At 37.7% G+C, this 19,498-nt stretch overlaps 2 protein-coding genes across 3 annotated transcripts; both read left to right on the top strand.

Moving 5' to 3' along the window:
- The first annotated feature begins 150 nt into the window (after positions 1-150).
- On the top strand, positions 151-10,033 carry LOC136245630 (putative uncharacterized protein DDB_G0271606). Of its 2 annotated transcripts, XM_066037133.1 has the most exons (8): positions 151-468; positions 1,000-1,062; positions 1,820-1,971; positions 3,090-3,314; positions 3,947-4,095; positions 6,179-6,342; positions 7,602-7,673; positions 9,183-10,033. In XM_066037133.1, exons 1-8 carry the CDS (start codon positions 223-225, stop codon positions 9,813-9,815), a joined length of 1,704 nt encoding a protein of 567 aa, XP_065893205.1. In that variant the 5' UTR covers positions 151-222; the 3' UTR covers positions 9,816-10,033. The 2 variants fall into 2 exon arrangements, with proteins under 2 accessions (XP_065893205.1, XP_065893206.1); XM_066037134.1 differs by lacking the exon at positions 1,000-1,062.
- Positions 10,034-16,795: 6,762 nt separating this feature from the next.
- LOC136245244 (L-gulonolactone oxidase-like) lies at positions 16,796-18,169 on the top strand. The gene has a single exon (XM_066036733.1). The coding sequence runs from the start codon at positions 16,796-16,798 to the stop codon at positions 18,167-18,169; it is 1,374 nt and encodes a 457-aa protein (XP_065892805.1).
- The last annotated feature ends 1,329 nt before the right edge of the window (positions 18,170-19,498 follow it).

The following is a 19,498-nucleotide window of genomic DNA, read 5'->3' as shown; positions in this document are numbered from 1 at the left end:
CTATTGCATAAGTCCAAAACGCTTTTCCCTCTTGTGTGGGGGCGAAGAACACAAGTGCTGGTCACTGTCATCAACAACAAAAAGACGCACGAGACCATTACGTAGATGTGCTTGTACATATCCGGCATATCGTGTGCTAGTCCGTGTTGTAAATTAACTGATTCCCACAATAATAATCGAGTGGCGCGAGTTACAATCAAATGGTGGCTGACGTTAACGCTTATGGCACGAAGACAAGCAAGCTGTAATAAAACAACACGTACTACTGCCAAGTCTAGTAGCAAGCCACTTGTTAGACGACACTCGAAGCGGCTACAAAGACAACAGCGGGATCTGCCTACTTTACTTCAGGACCTCAGCTGTGTTCAAAGCGACCAGGTTAGCGGAGAAGAAGACGCTTCATCGATTTTAACACAATCGGGGAGTGATATATCGCTACAGGACGTCTCTAGGGATTGTAGTTCTAAGGTGAGTACGCGTTATAACGTGTGTCTGCCGGGGAGTAAAGAACAGCTATTGAACGACATACCCAATACCAGAAACTAACTGTATATCAACGTTTTATCTTAGTTTAAAGAGTTTGGCATTGATAGTGGACAGCTAAGGCGTCTGTAAGAGACATAGATGCTTCTAGAATTTCATTAATGAAAATTTTTTCACCTTGCCACTACAAGTGTACACGAGATAGGTGCTATTATTGAATAAGGTGGTAATTTATGAAAGTGCCGATCCTCCACTGTATGTTAAAAGTGTGTATAGCTTGCATAGAGGAGATGACAGAATCTCTTAATGCTGCCTGGCTATTTTAAAGCCACCAAATTTCCCCCATGTAAGCTAGGGAAACCAGAAGCATTTAAGGGGACATATCATATGGTTGTTTTGGTAATGCTTCAGGAAGATCCAACAATCTTATTGTTGACTTGTAGCTATTTGATCTGTAACCCTTTTAATATTTATGATGTGGTCTTTAATGGGTTTTGTTGTTGTTTATTTGTGCAGGTTGACGTATACCAGCATAGCGAAAATAGTTCTAACAGCGAAGACATGCTTAGCGTGTTACAGGTATGTGGTGGTATCAGGATTGAGAATGTGGTATGGGGTAATGGTATGAGAGTACTCATCCATTCCTAGACTGTCTTCATGCCATGACACAATGTAAGAATGTCTAGAAAAAATCAAAATGTCATCTACAACCTTTTGTTAATTTATCAAGTATAGTTTATTTATTAATCAACTTACAAGCAGTAATTAAAATACCTTTAGTCTTTTTATTTGTCACAGTTTAATCCAATGAGAATGGCCCACATGTTGTTACTACTTAATCCAATAAGATAGTTTGCATGTAGGGCAACACCATTGGTCAATTGTATTATGTTTTGTTTAATTTTAAGAGCTTCTTTTGCAAACTTGTTCTACATGAACACAGCCGACTACCGAGATAGTCGTAAACAAGATATCTGTGTGAACCACTATAGCCATTTCTATATTTTGTAAGATATTCATATCAAAACTCTAGCAATCTAATTTAGGTTGGCCTATCCTAGGTGCCCTGATTCTATTAGTGTCTGATTAATAATTTAACAGCTTCTAAATGGCACTGCTAACAAAGGAATATGGAGTTCGTACATGTGCAGTTCTGGTATTGAGGTTTTTAACACTCTTTTGAGAGAGAAAAACTTGGTGTGCACACATGGTTGGATTATGTCCTGATTATGTGGCATTTCCTGTGATATGACTACAGAAATGTTTTTGAATTTGTTACCTGTTATAATATTATATTTGCTAGTACCTTTAATGAAGGGATTTTCTTGTTGTTTAGCCCCAGATACTACCTGTTGCTGGTTGTCAAGGACCTGTCGGTGGTTGCCAAGCCAGTGTAACTATGCCATGGCCAGTACTGGATGCACCGATCACCAATGAGACCATTATTGCTCACACAGACTTTACAACTACCAGTGAGATCGCAAAAAGGTTTGATATAATAGTTGCACACACACGCATGCACGTGCATACACACACACACACACACACTGGTGCATGCACACAAAGCCCAGCCCAAAATCCCACATGTAAATATTCATGGTCTCATTAAAAACCTCTACATTAAAGTCCCTCCTTTATCAGAGACCACATAGTTGAATATGTAGAACATCACTATTGCTCATGAGAAAAAATAATATGTAATATCTCTGGTTAACACCATGGTACACAGTCACTATGTAGTCTCCTAAATCACCTGCACCAAAACTGCTAACCTAAACATGCTGGAATAAGACCAAGTTCCTCCTAGGGATAGATAGCAGTATTGTGTGGTACTGTAAGTCAAGGGAGTTGAATGGTTGACCAAGGGACAGCTGGTTAAGCCACTTAGCTAATCCAATCATGGCTAGAGTTTATAAAGACAGCTAGTATGCAATTAGATAACAACCAATTGTTGTAACCTTGTCATAACTTTAAACCCTAAATGAATGCTATGAATATTTGTGTATCAGTGTAGTATAGTGTGTATGCTGGTGTTCAGTACCAAACATTACTTCCAGCTAAAGGTTAAGACACAGTATCAACTATGTAGCTTTAAATACATTTCTCCCCACTAAAAAGTGTTAGATTTGTCTATTCTAATTGCCTGATAACACTTTCCATTAGAGATGAGCCCATAATCAAGACACCAAGCTACTTATAAGATTACTGTAATGATTAATCATTTTACTGTAATGATTAATCATTTATGGCCTTTCTTGAGGTCTGGGAATTAAATTTATATGGGTTACTTAGACTATATGGATCTACTGCTAAGCATTTCTTTGGTGCATACCATAAAACACTGCTAATGCCTTATAGAAGGTATCTTAAGTTGTTACTTCTGGATTACCACTAGTTTGCTTGTGAGCTGAGTGGAATAGTTATGTTAGGGAGAGACTAACATGCCATGTTTGGAAGAAAGCTTGTAGAGGGTATAATGCCATGGTGTACCAGTCATAACAGTTTGTGATTATGTAACTAACAAGCTCTTACTTCATTTAGCAACAGTTTGAATGTTTCTTGTGTGTTTAGTATGTATATATGTTGCACATATTTTTCATTCACAGGAGGATGCAGAGTAAAAGAAGCAAAAGACGTCAGATCCGATCCAACTCAATGGTGTCCAGTGTTTCATCATCTCGGAGTAGTGTGGCTAGTCCAGACATTGGCTGTTGTACAAGCGACAATGCCCAGCTACCATTAACATGTTGCTCAGTGAATGGCAGCAATGCTAACACCACCCTGTCTAGTTTAAGCACCAGCAGCATTGCTACCTCCTCTAATGCTAACAGGTAGGATTATTTATAGAAATTTATATGCACTAACCTGTGTGTACCCACGTGTGTGTGTGTGTGTGGTGTGTATGTGTGTACGCATGCACATGTGTGTGTATAGTGTTTGTTTGTTTGTGTGTGTGTGTGTGTGTGTGTGTGTGTGGTGGACACTACCATACCTTTGATTAGTCAGGAGATGTAATACAGCCTCTTGTGAGTACTAGTCCTTCCCTTCAGGAGGATTTATCTGCACTAACTCATAAGAGTAGTGCACAGGTGGCCCAGTGTTCCACTGGACAACTGTAACAGTATACATGATAGCCAAAGGTTTATTTTGTGTGTCATATTGTTTATGCTTGTTGGATAGTGTGAATGATAAACACACATATCATAAAATATTATATACTTCTATTGAGGACAACTCTTTCATGTTTTAATTTCATCCCTCAACTTATATAAGGTGACCACATCAAATAAACAGCGTGGCACCTGTCTATAATATATTTTACATAACACTCTCCCTTTTTTGGCAATATCAAATTACTGCACTTATGAATTGCTAATAAATCTCTTGGGAGAAGCTGTACATGTGTGTGGCTGTATTCCTTGACTGTGTTAACTTTACTAAAAAAATTTCAATTCTATCCTAGTATTGTAATCCAGCCAACAGTTGCACGGCATGATGGGTCCACCTTGCCACAAGCTCCAATTCCGATGTACCTTCAACAGCAGCCACAACAGTCCGTGACACTTTCTGGTTCCAGCAATGGTTACAGCTCAACAGGCCTCTCATATCCAGGTAAGAACTAAATTTGAGCATGATGTGTTGGTATATGTCCTATGGAGTCTAGTAGTACAGTGGGTCAATAGAGAAGCTATTTTGTTTGTAAGGGAGGATGGACCCTGTTCACACACTACTTTTCTTATAAAGGCATTGTTAACAACTAATGTACAAAGTGCTAATTAGTGACATCAGCTCATTGTCCAACTTGTTGATAGTAACATTTCTCACAGTGTTTGTCCTGGTAACATGTTACCATGACCCCAGCCAATGAATTTTCACCAAACCACCACTCCCATGGAGATGATGGCTACACTACTTGTCACACACAGCATTGGTGCAACCTGTTGTTTGGTATTTACCAGTTCTGTCTCTATGGCAACAAAACAAATTCAAAATGTGTACATTGAAATTGATGTGACAGCTTACAATGTTAATAAAAGTTTTTAAAAGTTTGGCCATTCATATCTTCTGTCATTTCATTTTGTACTTAAAGCCCTGAGCGTATTTCCCAATGTCTAATGTAAATGTATCAAATTTGTTATTCATGACAAAATATTAAAACTAATATTTACAAATTCAATCTTGTATAATTCAGTATTGTAATTTAGTTGTGTTCAGTGTAATAATGTCCAACAAATTGGTTAACTAATTTGATACAATGTAAATTGAGAAATTCATATTTTACTGGCAAGCAATGGTGACCACAGGGGACAGTGTACATGTAATGAAACTACAGTGGACACTAGGTCATGTGTGTAGCTTGTTATGCTTGCAGTTTAACTGGGCTAGCTGTTTGTTTTAATTTGAACTTTCAGATTTACATTACTAAAGCTCAATGTTTTTTTTTTTTTTTCAGATTTGTAGAGTGTCCATCTTATGTGAACTATAGGTCCTGTACTAGTGATAACTGTATGTGGTGTAGTGTGTAGTTGGAAAAGTACAGTGTGTGGTGTGTGTAGTGTAGTGTAGTACATTTACTATGTGTAGTGTATGTGTGTGTTTCTTTTAATATTAAACCACTTCAAATAGACACAGATTAATCCTTTAGCTATCAAAACTTTTCATGTGTGTGTGTGTGTTCCCTTCTTGTCTCACTCGTTTACCCGTCAAAACTAAGGTATTATCTTACAATCTTTGTCAATCATTTCAGATAGGCAGTGAAGCCATTCTCAGCTGTTTACGTCTTGTCATTTGAATTCCACCATCTAATCTCTATTAGTTTTGTAGCATTATGTTCTATGGCCGCTGGCCTAGCCTCTGGCTTCTTTGTCCGCTGACAGACTTCAAACATTTGAATAATTACTTGCCTTACCTGGCAGTAATTGAAGACCGGGCGAATAGAATTACTGTTCACATTGCACATAGAGAGATTCAAGGTTATGCAAGAGAAGACGCTTTAGTACAACTTTGAGGGTTTCCACAGTACAATACTTGTGCTGTATATGGAGGTCAGTGTATTCAGGGTGTTTCTTAGGCTTAGTTCAGGCTTGACTGATTTGTGTCATTAGCTGACTGTAATTTGTACCTTGTCTTGTATGTTTAACCTGCTCATTTCCTGCTTGCTATTATGCAAGGAGTTAATTCTTGGTAAGGTGTCTGGGATGGTGATTCTCCTAATATGATACAGTGTTAGTTATTAACCCAGTTTAGAGTATTGGAGTTAAACTATAACAGGTCTCCCTATTTGAGACAGGGTACAGTAACAGTAGGTACTATCATGACAAGGTACCTGACTTCATAACACATGTACTGTCTAAACTATCATTTGTTGCTCAATATTCCCATCTTTAACTTTGTTACTTCATATACCACAAACCCTAACCTTCCCCCATAAACCACGAAGCCCTTGGCTGCTGTTCCCATAATATGATTCCTAGGCTTTGTTCTCCATTCTCAAATTGCATACCACAAACCTGGTTCCATGTGGCCCTCTTGTGTATTTCTAATCCAAGGCCACATATACTATGGCACAGGATATACCTGTGTATCATAGGGTACGTGTTCTCAACCATTTGTTTTGTTGACATGAGAGTAACCATGTTCATACAGGCCATGCCCTTGTTGTTAGCTGTTGTTACCTCTCTATGTTCTTATGTAGTGTTGAGTCAACTACAACAAGAACTAAGCTATCAGTTTATCAAGGACCAGGGCCTGGTTCAGAATGGTGCTGTTTCTTCTAGTGGTAGTACAACTACTGTGAACCCTCAGGGAACCAAAGTCACTGCTGAACTTGGATCAAGCCAAAGTGCTTTTCAGAAAAAGGTAATGTAACATATGTGTAGTGTGTGTGTGCGCGCATGTGTGTGTGTGTCCACATGTGCAGTGTTTACCTGTCCAAGTATGTCACCAGTGCACTGTTTCAAAAAGGAAATGTTTCCACCCCACCATAATGTGTACACTTATTATTGACAGTTTTTCCTTAGCTTAAGGTCTACATTACATTCTTTCATTATAAAAAAAGTCATCACTGCCCTAAGCAATAAAAAACATCCTTTTGATGAATATCATGTGATAACGATTTGTGTGCACACAAAGGCAAAAAAAAAAGTGATGGATTTTTTGACTGCATGGAGTAAACCATAGATTTATTAATATTTTCCCCCAATGTAAATGCCCTATTACCTGTGTAGTGTGGGGGTTTTGGGATAAAAGTGAAACAAACTGTTTGCTTTTCTAATGACTCAATTGACCACACTAAGTTGGTGTCTGTGATGTGTGTGTGTGTTTTGTAGTGCTTTATTGGTTAACTTTTTTTTTTTATCACTGCTGCTACGAACAACAGCCTATTCCATTTGTCATGTAGTTATGAATTCCATAGGCTATGCTAGAAGTATTTTATTAGTGTAATGACTCAGTGTGGGAGTAGATTGGATAGACCCTTTGATGCTACAGGAAAAATGATCGAATGTCACTAATCACTTTAATTATTTTTAAATGAATTTTAGTTCACCCAACTATGATATGGGGTAGTATCATCAATAGGGTTTACAGAAACTGTTGTGTTCTCCCTCTTCTCTCATTTCACATTTGTGATAGTTGAAATGCTTCTGCCTTTCAATTATTTAGTTGTTGCTAAGAGCATAGCTTCACCCACTGGTTCATCAATCTAGTTTTGACAGTAACCTAATATGCTACTTTAATATAACTCTGAAGGTTGTGTTGCATAGTATAGTAGGTTGGGACAAAAGTGCGGAATTTAGCTACAGAGATTTTAAAAACATTTTATAAAGCAAAAGACAAGGACAGGAAAGGCATCTAGTATTCATATTAACTTACAACAGAACTTGCCTACTCGACAATGTGGAATTATATGTTTCATGGAAGCATTCTGTAATGTCTAGTTTTTTACGAGTCACACTTGTTGGCTGTCTAATGCATCAATGATGGCTAGGTTCAGTGTAGTCATTTGTAGGAGGTATTCAAACCCTATCTGTGTATATATATGTACTTAAATGTATTTGGTTTTTGATGTGATGCAATAAATATTAATTTTATCGATCATCCTTCTCTCTTTACTACAGGTGATATCAAAGTGGTGTTGTGCTCACATTTCTATAGCACGCTTCATCCAGACTCATCGCAAACAACAAGAGGTCTGTTTATTCTACCCCACATGTGTAGTGTCCTTGTGTTATTCAAGACACTGTGTTGTATTTTGTAACATAAGACGATATGTTTTATGAGTGCTGAGGGTTGGTTGTGACTGGGTGTAATACGTGCCACATTGAGCTGCCAGTCAAAACCACTTCATTACATAATTGGTTACAAGTTTGGTAACCATATCACACTACAATCTGTTGTTGGTAGAACCTCAAGTGGAGCTGGGAAAGCTTTTCATGGGATAGCACTACTTCATATACATATTCCAGTGATGTGATAATTAATGTTTTTGTTAAAATTAACTTGCTGTTTTTGTTTGGGACACAATGGTAGCCTCAACTTAGCTGTATTTTTGTCATGCACTTTACAGCGTTCACAATACAAGGTGACATAGCTTACAACTATGCATTTACCCTTGTTACTTAGGAGCCGTCTATGCTATGGACAAAATGTTTAGTTTCAATTCACTCCAGTCCATTTGTACTAAAACAAACTGTTAATGGTTGTCGCCTTCCAAGTACTTAGCCTGAAAAGGAATAAACGTGAAATCTTTCTTATTCTTGAAGTAGTTAAATGCTTGTTGGGTTTGAGGCATATAACATTACAAGCTTGGTACAACCCTTAGAAGTGACTGTTATATAACTAAGGCCGGGTCTTTGGGTGTGTCCGTATGTAGTACTTTGATCAACAAGCTTGTTGAGCAACCATGTAACAACATAATTGTATATTTAGACTTTATGCAATGCAACAGTCATTCTAGAAGAGATTGTTGAAAATGTAAAGCATCTCTGTACACAGCAGGTGTTGATTTATTTACCCAAAAGATAGTTGTACAAGTATGGTAGCTGTTTTGGCAATAGAATCAGCTGGTCTATGCTTTCTGTGGTGATATTTCTCACATACTTGCTCTATATATGAAATGAGATATAGAAATGAGTTGTGAAACTTTTAATTAAACTAGAACCATTTTAAAGTGTTATTTATCTGCTTAAACAGAGCCATGTGTATGTGTGGTGCAATGTGTGTTTTTCAACATTAATTAACTCATTAAATTTCATCATACATCCTTTGGTTATGGGTGATGGAAAATTATTTAATTACATGCCTAAAGCATACTATATGTCTGTTGCTAATGATCGATATACAAGCTAGTATTATTTTAAGGCAAGAAGTCCATGTAGTTTTAACTGCAATTATTTGTGCTTGGCAACCAAAACATGATATATGGTGCTGGCCTCTATATTCCAGAATCATTCACAGGAAATGAACTTGTGCTTTTCACCATCTGGACAAATTATAAAAGTTGATAGTTAAATTATATACCAGTGAGTGGGAGGGAAAAGGAATTGCATAATATTTAGGTAACTAGTACTTGTATGACTTTTCTGGGTTTACAGCATGCTCACATGGATCTCTGTGTGTAGCCACTCACCATTTTAATGTTGTGCTAAATATCTTGGTTGTATGTGATTGTAGTGATGTACTTTTGTCTTCTGTTTCAGCAACAGCAAGCAGCAGCTATGGCAATAGCACAAGAAAGTCTGAAGGCTGCCGAACAAGAACATAAAAACAGCCAACAGCAACAATTTGTGCAATCCAATATGATGTGTTACTCGCACCCTCTGGCAACATCATCTGCAGCAGGTGGAGTAGGGTTGTTATGGCAACAGCAGCACCAACAACAACAACAGCATCAACAACAAACATTGCAATTATGGCAACAGCAACATCCTCCCCAATTAATGCCCACCAATACATCTCAATACCAGTTCCTACAAACTGTTCCTTTGCAAGCTGATGTGGCAGCTATTGCCCACCAACAACAGCAGCAGCAGCAACATACAAACTCTTCTAACACAGTCCTGAGACCTATGTCAGTCCCCGTGGGACAACATCATGTTATATTACCACAGGGCTTAGTACAAGTGCCATCGGTGTTACAAGTTCCCCCTGGAAACGGTACATTGCCTGCAAGCCATCCATACCATGTGATGGGACAAATGTCATCACAACAACAACCACCACAGTTGTCCTCAAGTGGGAGCACGGCGATGGGAACACTACTGATTAATAACAGCCATTCTTTCATCACACCGTTTCAGCCAGCCTTCATCACCAGTTCATGGGTCAAGTGAACCTTGCCATCACTATAGACCCACCACCTTCAATTGATAGCTTAATTTTTAAGGACACCAATTGTTATTGATTTTTATGTGTACTTTCTAGCTGTATTACCCACCCCTCAACATGTTGTGTTCACTCATTCATTATTGTAGTGAATTGGGTTGCTATTGTACTGTTGTTGTACAGCTCTATAGCGTATCAGATAATCCAATATGTGTGTGTATCTTAATGTGGTGGTTGGGGGTTAAAAGGGACACACGGATATATCAACAGGAAAATGTACATGCCTTTTATGTAATGCACGTTTGTGTATATAGGGTTATGAATTTGTCATTTAAATGATCATTCAGATGTCAAGGGTGACTGATGGTATAGAATTAACAATCAGGTACTGTATAGAGGAAACTTGGCAATTTGCCAAAGTTTGACCTGCCAATTGCTCGTACAGTCGTGCCTGAGATTAGCTAAAGATTGAGATTGGATTCACCAATTTGCCAATTCTAGTAAAATATCAGCCCAAGACCAAAATATTATTTTGTCCCCTCTGGATTGTTTCAAGCCTGACATGTTTATGAAGATTGAGAGAAGAGTCACACTAGCCTTGAATCTAATTACTACAACAATATTTCGATTCATGATTTTTGCAGACTCAACTACCTATAATATAATTATACAGGGCAGTCATGACCCCTACAGGAAGCCATATTGAGTCAAAACACTGGCTAGCTATACTTGAACAGCTCTTACAATGGCAGTACTGTAACAATAAGCTTGGCAACCATTTTGTACTGTAGAGGGGTCAGGGGCAAGTAACAACTTCATGGAAATCACCAACTACCACACCAATTAGCATTCCATGGCATGTAGCACCTGTTAACATTTACTGCATGCTCCCTCGTAACAAGCTGACATTTTTCATTGGCACTGTATCAGGAACAGGTTAAAGAGTTAAGAGGTGGAGTTGTGTGAAGTTTAAAGCAACAAACATGGATGCCATTCTGGTGGTAAAAATCAGGTATGATTATAGATGCAAAATGTGACTGTTCTATTAGGGTAGTTGACTGCTCTATCAGAGTATTTCAATCTGAGCCTTCATAAATCAATTCAAAAATACTTGATCAGTTAAAGGAAACCTCAGAACCCTTCTAGATTCACCCCTGTATATATTCTAAGTGTTATGCTAATTTGCCTTGTGGCACTTATGATAACCGTGAACGGATACTTGTATGCACGTATGTTCACAAAGTATATGCATTTGTTGTAAAGAGCCTGCATGCTTTAGATTTCACCTGTATCATTTGATAGCTCAGAATGTTGATAACCATGACAGTTGCAAGTATTATTCAGAAAATGTAGATAGCTACAAGGAGCAAGTGTACAGTCTCCAGTCACCCACTCTAGAGTACAAGTTACTGTAAACAACATAACATGAGAGCAGAAATGTGGCACTGAGGTAGACCAGTTCTGAAGTAGCCATCCCAGACATCACAAAATAGGATAAAGAGCATGTCATCATTATAGTGGGTGAGAACTTGATTGTCAAGTGTTTTACGTTGAGTCTACTACTATGCCTCACCAATATGATTCAAGTGCAGTTATGAAGAATGATATCAGTATACATGTAAGATGGCTTTAAAAATTCTAGAGATGTATGGTTAATTGAACCTTTAGACAAGGCTAAATAATACATGTGTATGTGGCCACTCCCAGGTTCTTTATATATACAAGGTATATAATACCATATTGGTTTAGAGATGAGTAGGCACACCCAGCATAAAGACTCTTAGAAAATGATGAGCTATATACCTAAGACATCTGATTTTTATACAAATAACCTGCGGGGTGGGGGGAAGTTGATTGAAGCAATTATACATAGCCACATGGTAAGCCACATACATAGCCACACTTCCCCAACTATTATTTGGTAATTGGAAAGAGGTGCAAGAAGGATTAAAATGTACATTATGTTACTCTATTATGAACCAGTGCTATAGCATCATTCTGATGCAATGAGTCTTCAATGACACTTGTTCAAAATGGTAATGACAAATACTAAACCTGGGACCACTGTGACCTTATGTTCAGATAACTGAAAAGTCCATAATGCTGTCTAAAATGTAACACTTTTACAATCAAGAAAGGTTTTACTGCAATCACTATAATAGAACAATTAGTTTTGAAGCCTGCATGGTTAACTGAAATAGTTCCATGGTATTTAACTTCCACTACATATTTTTGCAGATATGTGGAATTTGATTATGCATACTGGTAGCTATATTTCTCATTTATAGCTTATAACTTTTGAGACAGTAGGTAGTAGTAGCTAGTTATACTGTTTTAAGAGATATACAATTACAAGGCAACTTTTCTATTGTTGACTGCTTTATTAGAGTATCTCAATAATAGTTGGGGAAGTGGACATGTCCCCATTTGTACTGCCTATCTACAATACAGGCCCGTAGCCAGGGGGGGTTAGGGGGTTCTGAAGAACCGCCCTCTTGGAAAAAAGGTCCACAATTTCAGTAAGAAGGTCCACCATGTTAGCAAAAAGCTCCATAATTTAACCAAAAAGGTCCACAATTTTAGTATACAAGTCCAAATTTTCAGGAGCAAAAGTCCATTAGCTACAGTTTACTAGATACTACTAATAAGAAGCTAAATTAAGAGCTCTGAGTGACTAATTTAGTGCTTGTATTAAAATGCAATGCAAGATCGAGATACTCTAATAGAACAGTCAACCACTCTAATAGAACAGTCACAATTACATTTTCTTTTAAAAGCCACTTAATTTACATGTAGATTGTCTAAACTGAGCTTTCATTAAAATATAAGATTATGGTGGACAAGCCGCTTCATGCAGAGCCCAAGAATAGCATCCATGCTTCAACTCCATGCAATGTGTAAATTTCATTGTTTAAGACACCCTTTGTTCTGCTCCACTGCCCCTATCAATCATGGGAGAGTGCTCAATTTTTCCCATTCTCATCACTGTGACATTCCAATATATTATAGACACATACATGTGCAGATGGTATAATTACAGTTCCAGATATCATCCATACAGCTAGTCTTCAGCTTACCTAAAAAACTGTTATTTTTATTGCCTGAAATGCCACTAAATTCAACCTTTTAGAATCTATTTTCAAAAAATTTCCTGGGGGGCATGCCCCCAGACCCCCTAGTTTCAACATGCAAACTGGATGCGCACACCATAATATAATCTGAATCATGTCATATAAAAAGGTCCACTTTTATTCTAAAAGAACCTACCCAGACTACCTACCCAGTCTGGCTACGGCCCTGCAATAGTATCATTATAGAATCTAAGTGCATCGATTTATTAATGTAAAGTAGCCATTACTAATTCTAGCTCAAAATCATCTGTAAATATATACTATTTTAGTACCAGAAATACTTGATGAGTTTATGGAAAGTACACTGATGCACTGTACTGAAATTCAGTAAGTATGAAGTTCATACTAATGGTATGCTACCTTGGGTCACTCAGTATGATGTACATAGCTACTTCATACTGAAGAAGCATGCCATTAGTATGAACTTCATACTTCTGAATTTACAGTGTAAGTACAGGTTAGTATATATTCAAAAGGCAACTCTAGTCTGGACCAAAACAGCAACTAAGTAACTAAGTGAGCATGCAGTTATAAAAGTTGATGCTTTAATAGTCTATAATTTGATTACAAAAAGGTCACCACATGGAGGGAAAGAATGGCACATGACAGGATGTCATGTAGCTATATGATGACTGTTAAATTGTGCATAAGGTGCGGCTTACCAATTGATAAATCAGTTCACATCACTATCAAGATTCCAATCTGGTACAAGATTTCACGACTGTTTTGTTGATGGGCATCTTGCAAACAGTGCCGGAAAATTAGCTCTATATCAAGCACAAACTTAAAATTTTATAGGCGTTTGCCTTTTAAACAAATAAAATTAATAGCTATATATTGTTTCAGTTTTAAGCTAAAACTGAAACGTTTTTTGTTTTTAAATTCGAATTAATTTTCTGTAACTTTAGGCCAATGAAACTTGATTACCAGTTTCTCGCTCAGATTTTTGAAAATTTGATGCGGGCGGGCGGTTATTATTCATTATTCATTGTTTTTCCAAAAGCACAACACACATCCAAACATGAAGATTCCTGCCAAAAAACAGTGAGATCTACACTGATTACTCTTGCATTAAATAGCTAAGGTACGTTACTAATCTATAACAAGTGATTTTTCCATTAGAGTATAGCTGATTGCTCTATTAGAGTAAAAGTGACCGTTCTATTAGAGTATTTCGATCTGAAATACCAATAATGAAATTCCATGCGGGTGTATCAAAAACATGCGGGCGATGACGCGAAACTGCTAATCAAGTTTCATTGGCCTTACTCTTATTGTTTGTGTGTGTGTTTCTTTGTTTTTGTAGTCGTTTGTTTGGTATAGTTGTATGTTGTGTGTAATTTTTGTGGGGAAGCACCCTGTACAGGCTTTAGTCTGGCGGCGCCCGCCCCTTCGCATAAAGTAAGGCGGAGCCCGACCCTTACTCTATGTGAAGGGGCGGGCGCCACCAGACTATACATGCTTATGCCTTTTGTGTGACACCTGTCATTGACAAATAAACATTCTTTCAGGTATGAAGAATGTACTAATTAACAATACGCTTATTATTATTATTATTATTACGCTTGATTATATATCGTAGCCCAAATGCAAGTATACATGTCCCAAGATTTTTTGTAAGGCCAATGAAACTTGATTACCAGTTTCTCGCTCAGATTTTTGAAAATTTGATGCGGGCGGGCGGTTATTATTCATTATTCATCAGTTATGCACATCACACACCCAAACATGAAGATTTCTGCCAATAAACAGTGAGATCTACATTGATTACTCTTGCATTAGCTAAAGTACGTTACTAGAATATTCAGTTAATTCTGTAACTCCTAAACAAGTAATTTTTCCATTAGAGTATCAGGGGCGTACGCAGAAATTTTGAAAAGGGGTTTCCACTACAGCTAAGTGGCTGTTATATTAGAGTATTTTTATATTAGAGTATCTCGATCTTTTCACCAAAATCATAATTCAGAACAATGCTATAAGTGTTGCTATCATGTTGCAAACTATCCACACAAAAACAGCCAAGCTGTGAAAAATTGGTGCGGCCTTAAAAAGCCTGGATGAAAAAAGTTGTGAAATCAAAGGTGGCGGCCAAGAAATGGCTGCAATGATGTTAATGCTAATAAATTTTAACAATGCACACAGCCATTATTAAAATTTTTAGCATTAACATCATTGCAGCCATTTCTTGGCCGCCACCTTTGATTTCACAACTTTTTTCACTCAGGCTTTTTAAGGCCGCACCATTTTTTCACAGCTTGGCTGTTTTTGTGTGGATTTCACTCCTTTTTGTACTTTACAAGGCCCCAAAACCAGTCTATGGCTGACTTTGAGGTTTGTCTTTACTCACATTTCTTCTTTTCTATGTAGATACAATGATGATTATTGAAGACAGACTTATAAATGTATTTCATTGCATGATTTAATTCAACATTTGATAATATTATTGTAATACTCTAATAGAGTGCACATTTTTTTGAGGACTTCTAATAGAACATACATAGAATGTTCTAGAACAGTCTAGAACTTCTATTGGTAGATCTATGAAATTACAAACGTTTGACTATAAGCAGATTTCAACTAGAAATTTCATTTATAAAGCAGAAATTAAGTGAGGTGATCAGTCAAGGTAGCAGTGGTTCAGTGGTTAAGGATGCAGGTGTTAAGTATGGAGGTCCCTGGTTCGAACTCTGGTAAGTTTTTTTTGGACATTTTTTGCACACCTTTTTTACCCCGTGGTGACTGCTCTATTAGAGTATCACGATCCCGCGATTTTACACTTGCTTAGTTTTTGCTTTATAACTTTGTCGCTGTAACTCTATTGCTATTCAAACTATCAAAAGACACTGCTACGATGATCAGCCTATCTACACAACAATTTTCAAGTTATTTCTATGCTTGGTTTACCCTGTAGCCGTGACAGAAGTTTGATCTGTTTTTATGTGAATAAACGTCCATAACTCCTTGAATACTACTCAGACTTACAACAAACTTGGTACGTGAATCCACCGTTACACGTTCTTAATTTGTGCCAAAGATCGAGGCAATCGAGTTACACGTTTGCATTTTATAGCAATTTTTGCAAAGTGTGCGAAAAGAAATCGAAGCCTTTCGTACGGCATAAGAAAAAAAACGAAGAAATTAAAACGAAATTTTGGACGCCCATATCTCGCAAATGGCTGTTGCGAATTTAATCTAATTTGCTGTGTGGCGTACCCTACCTGGGGGACAGCTATAATGCAAAAATAGTGTGCTTTGGAGAAGAGGCCATGGAGCTATGCATGCGTGAAAAAGCTGTTTTCTTTCTTCCTGTAAATATACTCACGGTGTGGTCGCCGGCTTTCTTGGCCACACGACACACTACCGTGTGTCTTGATTATTGTGTCCTGTTCCATGACAGATTTCACATTCCGGCTGGAAACCTGAAGTTTCAATTTCTTAATGTTTCAAGTAGTGTGTAAAATCCAAAGGGGTTTCCTGAAACCCCAGGAAACCCCCCTCGGTATGCCCCTGACTATAGCTGATTGCTCTATTAGAATAAAAGTGACTGCTCTATTAGAGTATTTCGATGTGAAATACCATGCAATAATGAAATTCCATGCGGGTGGATCAAAAGCATGCGGGCGATGACGCGAAACTGCGAATCAAATTTCATTGGCCTAATTCTCTGCTACATCCGGTAAGGTCAAAGGTCACTTCCTAATAAAACGTTCACCTAGCTGGATCATGACGAGTGATGTAAAGCGGCGGTAAAGATGCCGTAGATGCGGTTGAATTCCAGACCATTATAGCCACTAGCTATAATGAACTACATAACACGTGACAGTGATCACTGAGGTCAGACAGTAGTGAGGTTTACCATGAGAGGAGCTTTGTTTCTACTCACTTGCCTTCTCGTACTACTGGCGTGGAAGTTAAGCTCGAATGGACGAGACCACTCTCCGCCTATAATAATCTTCGAAGGATCTCACGCCTTCAACCTCACCAACTTACGAACACCGTCAAGCAGAGAAGAAATAGTTGATATCGTGAATGAAGCAAGGCGGAATGGTCGGAAGTTACGGGTGGTCGGATCCGGTCATTCTATTTTACCTTTAGCAATTAGCGAGGGAATTACCCTGTCACTAAACAAGTATCGAGGTGTGGTGCGCGTTGATTTGGGAGCTAAACAGATCACGGTGAAAGCTGGTGCCACACTCAAAGAGATCAACACAGCACTGGATAGCCATGGACTAGCCTTGGGCGTGCTGTCATGTATCAGTTGGCAAACCATAGTTGGAGCCTTTATGACTGGAACACATGGTGCAGCCATCAATCATGGAAACCTTGCTACACTGGTTGTCTCCCTAGAAATGGTAACAGCTAACGGAGAAGTACTGAGGATTAATCGAGATGATGAATTATATAATGCTGCAGTTATGAGTTTGGGTATGCTGGGAGTGATCACTGAAGTGACGATACAAGCAGAGGATGCATTCACCTTGAGAGAAGAGGTGACTGTATTGACCCTACAAGAATGTATGAACCAGTTTCATAACATGACCATGTCACATGACAACATAAAGATGTGGATTGATGTAGTTTCAAATTCCTGTCTGGTGTCTTCAGCTGATAAAGTTAAAGACCATCTGCGACCCTTCCCTAACCTCTGGTGGTTAAACCTAAAAATGCACATGTTTGAGATGACACAATGGATCATAACGATGTTTCCCCAGCTGACTGGCCAACTAATGCCTAGCATTATTGGAACTCCACTATTCTTTCAACCAAATTCTAGAGTTGGTAAAAGTTATGAAATTTTCAACGTTCCATTTTATGAGAGTCCCCAAACTCAGCAAGAACTGGCGCTAGATATCAAAGATTGTGTAAAGAGTGTGGAAATATTGCACCAGTTTGTTCACAGCAATAAAATACCAGTTAATTCATTTATAGAACTACGGCTTGTGAACTCTGACAAAATATGGCTGAGCCCAAATTATAACCGTAACTCTTGTCACCTGACACAGATTATTTACCGTCCTAGCACTGAGACGTTCAATCAATATTTCTATAATTACTTTGATCTGATTACTGCATTCCATCCTCGGCCACACTGGGGTAAAAACTTTAATCTAACTAAAAGTTACCTGTCAGTTCTTTATCCAAAGTATGAAGATTTTATTGTGACAAAACATCATTTAGATCCATCTGGAATTTTTACTAATAGTTTTCTTGAGAGCTTGTTCACTAATTAGCTATGCACAAATCAGTTGTATGTAGTTATAGTGTAGCATGTGTGCATACCGTAATTTGCTTTTTTTCATTGTAAAATAGTTTTCGTATGCAAAACTTGTATGAAAATTTCTTACGTGAATTTTTACATAAGTTCGAACTACATATACTCTAATAGAGCAGTTATTCACGTAAATCATACGAAAATTTGTTTTGCACAAAATAAAGCGAATTACGGTACATATGATTGTGCATGTGTTTATGCAAAGTTTGAATGCATACAGAAAAGCCACCTAATTATATAGTGTTGGGACTCTCTACAACAATTAACCTCTAGTCACACTTGCCCATGCAAAATGGATCATTTAAGTAAAATATTTTCTTAGCCAAAATTATGTTCATTTTACTCACACACATATGGCGCACACACATGCTACATCAAACACACACACACACATGCATGCGACACACCAACAACAAGAAGGGCATAGCTCAGCAGAAAATTATTAAGCAGGCACACCTTTCCTCTGAAAATATAATTTTAATCACCTCTCATTGAATTAGCTTACACACACACACACACACACACACACACACACACACATACACACACACACACACACACACACACACACACACACACACACACACATTACAAATACAAGTTACAGTTATACAGTATGACCACAAAGTTATTATATGCATTTAATATTACAATTGCTATAGCCCTTTCGGAACCAACAAGAGAAGCCTATAAAATGCAGGGGTTAAGATCATGACACCCTGGGATCTGAAAATTAATTCCTTTGTTAAACGTAACCACATAGACTTTTTACTGGCTAAAAGTTTTATTGGAACTGCTATTGTGTACGTATAAGTACTTACTTATGAAACTGCAAATAGCTTAAACAGCTGAGAAGGCACTCCTTTGTTCATGTGTGTGTTAAAGTATTGTTTATTGTGAACTTTACAGTAAGCAATTCAACACACTACTTAATTGGCAATTATTAAACAAATAAAATACTGACACCAAGATGTGCATGTGACATTTGCTTACAAGTGTACTGAAGAATGATGACTTTTTATGCATATGATTGTATTTTGTTGCCGGGAATTTGTCCTGAATATCAAAAACACTATACATGATAACCAGTGAATAGCTGCTGTGGCAAGTAGGGAAGTGACAATGTTCACTACAGCTTTTTAAATTAGCTTAAGTGAATCTCATTATGCATTTTCAAGTGAACAATACTGTGACAATTAAGTATTCACTAACATATTCCAGTGACATTCACTAACTTGCTTTTACTGTTACTGTGCCTTTATTGTAAAAAGTAAATAATTTTGCTGTA

Source organism: Dysidea avara, chromosome 15 (genome assembly GCF_963678975.1).
Source record: "Dysidea avara chromosome 15, odDysAvar1.4, whole genome shotgun sequence".
In the NCBI taxonomy this organism is placed as follows: domain Eukaryota; kingdom Metazoa; phylum Porifera; class Demospongiae; order Dictyoceratida; family Dysideidae; genus Dysidea; species Dysidea avara.
The sequence above is the reverse complement of the archived record's forward strand: the minus strand, read 5'-3'. Positions and strand labels throughout refer to the sequence as shown.